Genomic DNA, 9141 nt, shown 5'->3' with positions numbered 1-9141 from the left:
TCTTGGCATACACATAACGAGGTATTCAAGTGCATGTTCGAGTTAGTCTGAGTAAAATCAGACATAAAGTTGGGATAATGTATACTGGCCTCGTCTAATGTAAGTGCAAGATTGTAGCACTGGCATCAAGAACTATCAATGTACTCGGATCTAATATCTTTATATTATTATCGTTTTTAATATATACTGACTGTTGTTAAGTACATTGTATTTTGTGTCAATTGTCCCTTGATCATCTACCCAGCGAGAAATGACTCATCGAAATGATATAAAATCGACATCGAAAACATGTTTCGAAAACTGATCGAAATATTCATCGATTTCGATGAATTCATGGTACTCGATTCGATGAATTTTCGATGCTCAGATTGATTCGATTTCGATGAATTTTCAACGTTCAAAACGATTCAATTACGACGAATTTTCAATGCTTACTATGAATCAATTTCGATGCATTGTTGACTTGAAACGAAAATATTTATGATATATCATGATATTCTTCAAGTACACAAAAGTAACGCGTTACTTTTTAAAATTGGTAACGGTATTGAGTTACTTTTTCAAAAAGTAACGATAACGCGTTACTTTCTTGAGGTAACGCACAGAACCCATATATAAATATGTACATTCATAAATGTTCACATATAAAAAAATTTTCAACGGGTTCTTCTAGCTAAAAAAAATTCCATTAAAAGTTGAAAAAAATGACTACAATTTATTTTTTATTGCATACAAATTGCATACACATTGCATTAAAAAACCGGATCATTTTACTTTCTTGAGGTAACGCGCAGAACCCATATATAAATATGTACATTCATAAATGTTCACATATAAAAAAATTTTCAACGGGTTCTTCTAACTAAAAAAAATTCCATTAAAAGTTGAAAAAAATGACTACAATTTATTTTTCATTGCATACAAATTGCATACACATTGCATTAAAAAACCGGATCATTATATATGTAGTTACAAAAAGAATATATACTTATTACAGAATATACAAAGAATAAAATATATATTATATAATATAAAAACATGAAAATATTACTTTCCGGGATTCTCTCTTTCTTATCTAGTTTTTTTTGTTCTTTTTCCATCTTTATCATCTTGTTTGCGCCAGGGGGCATTGGCCAACCATGATTTCATGGTTTCTTCTGCTTCGAAAAGTAATATATTGTCAAATTTAATCAATAATGAACCTGAAACACACGTATGAAATCACATTCTACAATAAAAAGTACAAAATACAATTAACCCTTCTATCGGTACATGGGTACCTATATAAAATTTTAAACAGTAAAATTTTTATATTTGTACTAATTTATTCACACTTTAAAATCAGTCTCGTCCTTCAAATAAATAATAATTTTGCACAGATTTCACTTCGTTTTGAATTTAATTTTATTAGCGGAAATCTTGTAAAACACGATAGTAAAAAGAGGTAAAAAATTATGCATTGATACAAGAATTAAAATAGAAAATATTAATAGAAAAATATCTGTTCTGATGTGTCACTGAAGTTAATTTATTTCATCTAAAGAGATTAAATAATGAATAATTGCATAATACTTAAATCTATGTATAAAAATTATATCATGAGTAAGTCTTACCCTGTATAGCCTCCCGTATTTTTAATTTATAAAAGGGTTTTTTTTTGTTCTGTCCTTTAAAACTCATTGTAGATGCCACCGAGTTTGTAAGAAGTTTTACAGCAATTCTTACAGTAGATTTTGCTATATCCTTGGATATGATAAAAGAACTTAAATAATCACACTAAAAAAAAGATAAGAAATAAACAATAGAAAATATTTCTTATCAACTAGTCATAAATTTTTTTATCTTGAAACTTTCTAATTTAAATACTAAAAGTGCAATTACGAATTACCCAGTAAACAACATTTAACAATAATATAACATCAATGTTATAATTTTCCACTTAACAATATAAATGCAATATAACACATGTGTTATAAATTATGCGAGAAAAGATACATATTTTTATAAATTTTTATTTAATTTACAAAGGTGAAAAGAAATTGTTTTGTATGAAATTTGTAAAATGTTGGTTTTCAATAGTATCAAAATAAAAATAAGTTAAAATAATAGAAAAATATTTCTTACGAAACATAAGTATGATTAAAATTTCACTATTATATTTACATCTAAATATCGTGTTAGTGATTTAAGAAGAGACTGTACTGACAATGAGTATTAAAGCATGTGCACTTATAATGTACAATATCTCAACAAATTTTTATGTATTACTATATTATACATTATTTAATGTACCACAAATGACAAAAATGCTGAAATATACTAACATAAATAAGAAAATATTAATTTAGGTTTTGTTATAAAAAAAACGTGATATGTGAAAAATGATTAAAAGTAAAAAATAAATAAATAAATATAAACATAAAAAAATAGATGATTACTCACCATACTTGTAAAATTGTTATCATCTTGTAAATATGTTTCTAACAAGTTTAGTTGATCTTCTGTCTTAATAGGTAAATCTGGAAGATTTGCAGGTTTTTGAAACCTTTTTTCATTTGGGAGAAGAGACCTGTTAAACCTCCCTTGATTCATGAGAACTATATCTAGCTTCTTATTAATTTCTTCTAATCGAACATACACTCTCTCATTTAGCTTTTCTGCGAGTGTCTTATTCTCTTTATCTACATTAAAAAAGAAATATACATTTTGGAATTGCATTATAAATTTTATGAGAGAACTTACCATCAGAATTTATAGATCTTTTGCCTATAGATGAAAAGGAATTACGTTGAAAAGATGCAGAATTAACGGGATTAAAACGTCTTGTTTGCAGAGAAGAGTTATAAGACAACACAGAAGAATTCGAAGTAGACTGGACATCGTCATCAGTCTGATGTTTATTTAATATTTTACTACAGTTCTCTACATCTGTTGTCAAAGAGAACAGTTTAGTGAAAAGATACAGAGACTATTAGATATATTTTTCTTGAAATCATGTCGCTCATTTGCTGAAAAAATAACATAACTCAAAAAATCAAGTTTTCCAAAAAATTAATTTAAATGTTCTCAACTATTACAGATTTTTAATATCATTTTTAATTAGGAATTTATTCAGAACAAGTAATTCTACAAGAATAAAAAATAACCATTAGCTCTTTATTCAGTGTATTAAATTTCCATCTAATATAAAGTAAATCCTTATAAAAAACCCTTTTTTATTTTTGACATTCTTGTTACAAAATAGTTTTCAATTCAAAATTATTTAGTAATATAATGTTGTTAGAAAAAAGTTTAGTTACCGATTATTTTGTTGAATTATTTAAAAGTTAAAAGTTGAAATTGTTACGTCCTGTAGACTCCACGATTCTTTTCTTTCAAAGGATCTTGGTCAGCGTCATGACCAGAGTGAAATTTACGAGAAGGGCCCGAGCGCGGATATCTGATAATCGAGGCCTAAGTAAACACCACGCGCTGGGAAACTCGTAAACGCCACTCAAAAGAAAAATAAAACGAGGAAAACAACTTGCGTACAAAGGGCTGACGGCGATAAAAATTGCGAAACCACATATTTCTAAAGCGGTCATTAGATGACGAACACTCTAAGGTATCATCTGGGAACTTTAAGAAAACTAGCTTAAAAAAATAACTGGCGCCATGTCCATTGTGCCAAATCGTAAAACTCTTAGAGAATTTCCCACAGCAATGTTCATTTGACACCCAATAAATGAAGCGCGGAAACCGACGACTCTTCTGGTCATATATTTTTTCTATAACAAAGCGCAACGTGGTTCCGACTGTAATTTCCTACGCATAAAACTCTCAAGAAAAATTGTAAATTACTTTATTTTTCTTAACTCCCCGAGAACACGCGAGATCAACCTCGATAGGACTAGCAAAAATCGTAAAATCCTTTATTCTCGGAGCTCTTCCTAGAAGACGCTTGATATCAATATCGATAGGAGTTAAGAAAAATCGTAAATCATGTCACAAGTTGCTAGCGTTGCAAAAATTTCCAGACAAAGGAAAAGCCCGCCCTTTTGGGGTATAAATACGAGGCCCTCGGAAGCGCACAGCGTCAGTAGTAATCTTCAGCACCACCGTGTCAGTAGTCCGAGGCGATAAGCCCGAGTCTACTGTCCGGCCTCTCTTGTTCGCTCAGTCACCTCTTTGGTCGACAGTCAGTTGTTCGAGGCATCGCCCGAGTCAACAGACCAAGATCTGGTGGTCGGTTAGAATCAGTGCATCGAAGTCCACCAGAACCATCCACGACCGACCGTGCGCCTCCAAGGCTTCGTCGAAGTCCACCAGGACCATCCACGACCGACCGTCCGCCTCCGAAGGCCTTTGAAACCTGCCTTCAGCAGATTCCGCTGTGGACCAGGTCATTACTGTGAGGGACTGATCGCCGCCACCTTTCTTTTTTCCGGGTTACAAGTAAGACACATTTTTATTTCCCTTCCTCCCCCCTTCACTTTCCCTAAGAAAAAAAAAGAGAATTTACGTAACAAATTACTTGGACGTAAACTCAAATTTTAATTTTTTTTTATTTTATTTCTCCACACCTAATACCCTCTTCGCATTTTAGTGCGCACTCAGGGTGCCACTAGAGAGGCCCGCCCAAGAGGCCCTTACTCGAAGAGACGCCGGAGTTCGCGGCTCTGTCAATCGCCTCTCCCCGTAGATATTACGCTGACGCCTCTACCCGTAGATATTACGCCGACGCCTCTACCAGTTGATATTACGCCGACGCCTCTACCCGTAGATATTACGCTGACGCCTCTACCCGTAGACAATACGCCTACGCCTCTACCCGTAGACGTTACATCGCGTCCGTCAGTTATTGTTACGCCTCCCTCCGCTCAGCCCGCCACGGACACACGTACACCCACACCTACACAAGTACAATATCCGGAACCCTCCTACTCCCCTGTCGATTCCTCGGAATTCCCCTTAAACCTCACCAAATTCCCCCTGCTAACTCCCCTTGATTCCCCTTCGATTTCCCCTCTCCAAATGCACGAGAGATTTCCTCCCCTTTCCCTGGATGAGATTCCTATTCCTCCCCCATTCATAGAACCCCATTCACCTTCCCCCGTCACCACCTCCTCTTTCTCTGAACAAACTCTTTCTCCTCCCGTTACCACCTCCTCTTTCTCTGAACAAACTCTTCCTCCTCCCGTCACCACCTCCTCTTTCTCTGAACAAACTCTTCCTCCTCCCGTCACCACCTCCTCTTTCTCAGAACAAACTCTTCTTCCTCCCTTCACCTCCTCCTTCACCCCACAAACTTCTCTTCCTCTCTTCACCTCCTCCTTCACCCCACAGACTTCTCTTCCTCCCGTCACCTCCCCCTTTCCCCCGCAGACTTCTCTTCCTCCCGTCACCACCCCCTTTCCCCCACAGACTTCTCTTACTCCCTTCACCACCTCCTTTCCCCCACAGACTTCTCTTCCTCCCCCCGTCACCAGCTCTTTCCCTGGGCAGACGTTTCCTCCCCCTGATCTTTCTTCCACCTCCTTCCATCCCGCAGATCTCATCTCACAACATGAGATCATCACACACACATGTACATTCCCGGGATCTCCATCCCCTTTCTCGTTCGTATGAACGCTGTCCGACCCGCAGTCCCCTGTTCCTGCCAAAGGCACTTCTCTTAACTCCTCTCCCGTCCCACTCTTACACACACACAAACACGATAATTATAATTTCTACTATTTTTTTTTTTACGTACTTATATTTTGGTAGTTTTTTATTTTTGTAATTTTTCTTTTTTATATACTCATAATTAGTAATTATATTTTTACGTACTTGTGTTATGTTTAAGTCGTACTCACTTAATTATAATGCTTATATATTTTGTAATCGTAATTAATAAATGCGTAAGGAATTTAATTTTAAAATGCAAAACCCGTTTTAATTAATTTTCTTAAACCCTTTCTCGTATTCCTTCATCCATTCCCGTTAGATCGCACAGGTCCACTTCCAGGTAATAGGGATTAAGTTCCCTGACCTAAATTAAAGGACCAACGATCGTGACCGCTCACGGAAAAAGGCGTCATAGTGTCTCTTTCGAGACACTGACCCATTTTCCGGAGCATTTAAAGGTACGATCGACTCGCAGGACACTCCACGGTGTGTACCTGCGAGAGCCCGAACTCGATGACGCTCCTCCGTTGCCCCTTCCAAAATTTGGGGATCGAGCGTGACCGAATCTCGGGCAGAGTTCGTTGCTCCCTTCCGCAGCTCCTCCCGAAATCGGAGCTTGGACGTAACAAAATAATACATTCAAAATGATACAAGTATAGAATATTCTTATTTTTATCTTTGTAGCAATATCGTATTAATAGAAGATATAACGTTCTGCTTATAAACAAAATAAGTCTTTGTACTAAAACTGCTCAATGACAATTAAGATGACAATTTTTTAGTTATGTCATTGTTCCAGTAAATAAACAATATTATTAAATTTTATGAGAAAATTTACCAGAATCAAAATTATTAAATCTTTTGTTTGGAGAAGTAAAGATACTTTCTATAGTTGTTTTTTTAGGTGATTGTAATTTATTTGAACAAGACGGTCTGCTATTTTTGCTAAAATCAGATTTTTGTGCAATCGACATAGTATAACTATCAGTCTTATCATTTATTGTTTATCTTTTGTGTTTTCAGCTTCTTAACATTATTTTTTAAAACCTAAACAGAGAAGTGTTTTAAAAAATGTTAAAATTTTTTAACTTGTGATTTCTTAATATAAAGTTTAATATTCATTATGAGCTTTTAACTCACTTTCAAAGGAGAAGAGGAAACCATCGAACTAAGTTCGCGTTCTGCTTTTTTCAATTTATTTTCTTTGACTTGTTTGCATTTAAAAGGAACACTTGGCGGTAATGGAATTGACTTCTTGTTATGCTTCGTAATGTCTTCATCAAAATCAGAGTCTGAAAAAAGCTTTTTTTGTACTTTTTTTCGTTTTCCCCTCCCAGTTTCTTTTTCAGTCTCATACGCTAACCTTCTGCCACAAAACCTTTAACAGCAATTCTTGCTTTCATATAAAGATCTGTAATAAAGTAGGTTAAATAAATAGATATTAAAAAATATTTTATACAAAGATTTTATAATAAAAATACCTCTATGTAACTATATTAGCAAAATTAAAAAAAATTATTTTACGCATAAATAAGTTATAATTAATTTTTTCTATTTAGTTTCCATATTAAATCCACCATTCAATTCTTTAAAGTTTTATTTAAAATGTGTAATCAGTGATCCCAAAAACTCCCATATACTAAAATTCAGTATACGTTCAATAAAAAAAATTTGTATAACAAAAAGTTAAAACAATTAAAATTTTACTCACCATAATATCTTAGAATTTCAACTGAATACTTTGGCCAAGATTGATCGACTTGTTTTTCTTTTCTTACAAAGTTACCAGCATCTTGATCAGATGGAGGTCAATAAGTAAAGCCTTTCATTTGTTCGTCAATATTAGTTAGCCACTTCGTAAGACCAATTTCATAATTAATTTCCTCATCATTATCAACGTCCTCTTGTGTAAACTTTAACACTACAAACTAAATGATAATTATTATAATGATAATGATTGATTATTAGTGTGAATAATAGAATTTTAGCTGTGAATAATAGAAAATGAAATTCTATATATTTCTATATAGATAAATTTCTAACTGTGAAGAGTGCGATTTAAGATTATTGTAATGCTTGAAATATCGTTAATGTATGTAACAACGGCACACATAAAAAGGAATCATGATCCGGCATAAGCCAACATTTTGCTTTGATTTCAGACAGTGAAAAAATTTTAGTATTTTCACTTAATTGAGAAACAGTTACGATATCAAGAACAAATGAAGCAAGTGGATACGTGTAAAAATCATTAGTTTGTTGAAATAATCTTCCCAATAAAGATATGACATTCTCATTACAAATGATATCTTCAAGAATTATTACTTCATTAGAAGTTGTTAGTAAACACGAGTCCTTTTTGCCAGTATGTAGGACAACATTATCTATAGAAATTCGCTTGTAGTGTACTCCATACAGAACTTCCGTTCGTGGTGTTTGTTTTTTGGATAATTTAATTTCTTGACCATTGATTTCCAATATAATTGGTATAGACGTATTCCTTTCTGAATCTCTATTAGCAACTTGATGTAAAGGCATGTATCCAGATTTAAGTGTGTCCTTAATGGATTTCAGAAAATTTTCGTATCTAAATGCACTATATTGATCTAAATGGCCGTGTAAAGTACATTCCTCTGCCAAATGTGATAGTGCATGAACATTGTATACTACAAACTTTTTTCCATATATGGTGGAACTATGTGTAATAAATGTTCTTAACAATTGATTTGCATAGTCACTCATGGAATGAACCAGGATAGGACTTGATAATATATATATACATATATAGCAGAATGTAATAAAAGAAAATTCTTGTAGATGCCTTCATTTAAAAAATCTCTGAAAACAAGGATACCATCGTATAGGCATAATCGACGAAACTCCGTTCCTTTGAAAAGTTTCAGTTCTTCTAATGATCGTGGCTTTCTATTAAAATCTTGAGGGCAATAGTCTGAGACAGACTGTAACATTCTTGATATTGCAACAACAACAGTTCTATGAAGTTTCTATGGACCATTCCACTTCAACCAAGCTGTGAGTAATCTCTTAAAAACAACCAGATACACAAGGTGGAGACTATCTAATCGAAATTGTGATACCATTTCTGTATTAATTCTTTCTAATATAGAATGTCCTTGGTGATGTTGAAGTTGAGTCTGTTGTAGAAATGAGTAATCTGTTCTTAGAGCTTCATCCATTTTAATATGTCACTCTGTCTTCAAACCATTCGCCTATTATCACAGTATATACAGTAGCGCAACTCTCTGTCGGCACCTTTGATGTTAGTGAAGCCTAAAATGGAGTGCGCATGCGCGGCCGAGGCGCGTAACCAATCAGGGCACTGTATTCTATCTCACTTCTGCTCTCTGTTTATAACCTTTTCTCTCTTTCTAATTTATGTTCTAGCAATGTCCTAACCTAATTTGGCACATTTGAACATTTAATACGCGTACTAACAAGTAACTTTTATAAAATTATCTTAATTTATTCCATTAT

The 9141-nt window shown here is 33.9% G+C and overlaps 2 protein-coding genes across 2 annotated transcripts; both read right to left on the bottom strand.

Annotated features, from left to right (window-relative positions):
* Nucleotides 1–1059: 1059 nt before the first annotated feature.
* On the bottom strand, nucleotides 1060–4386 carry LOC108777163 (uncharacterized). Its single transcript, XM_018543978.1, has 5 exons — nucleotides 4275–4386; nucleotides 2743–2928; nucleotides 2443–2681; nucleotides 1614–1776; nucleotides 1060–1202 (listed from the first exon to the last, which is right to left on the bottom strand). Exons 1-5 carry the CDS (start codon nucleotides 4384–4386, stop codon nucleotides 1072–1074), a joined length of 831 nt encoding a protein of 276 aa, XP_018399480.1. The 3' UTR covers nucleotides 1060–1071.
* A 3068-nt stretch (nucleotides 4387–7454) lies between these two features.
* On the bottom strand, nucleotides 7455–8341 carry LOC108777154 (uncharacterized). The gene is made up of 2 exons (XM_018543967.1): nucleotides 7972–8341; nucleotides 7455–7574 (listed from the first exon to the last, which is right to left on the bottom strand). The coding sequence occupies exons 1-2, from the start codon at nucleotides 8182–8184 to the stop codon at nucleotides 7455–7457; spliced, it is 333 nt and encodes a 110-aa protein (XP_018399469.1). The 5' UTR covers nucleotides 8185–8341.
* Between the last annotated feature and the right edge of the window lie 800 nt (nucleotides 8342–9141).

The sequence above is a fragment of the Cyphomyrmex costatus genome, unplaced genomic scaffold (assembly GCF_001594065.2).
Source record: "Cyphomyrmex costatus isolate MS0001 unplaced genomic scaffold, Ccosl1.0 scaffold1130, whole genome shotgun sequence".
Classification (NCBI taxonomy): Eukaryota; Metazoa; Arthropoda; class Insecta; order Hymenoptera; family Formicidae; genus Cyphomyrmex; species Cyphomyrmex costatus.
This window is presented reverse-complemented; position numbering and strand designations above follow the sequence as displayed.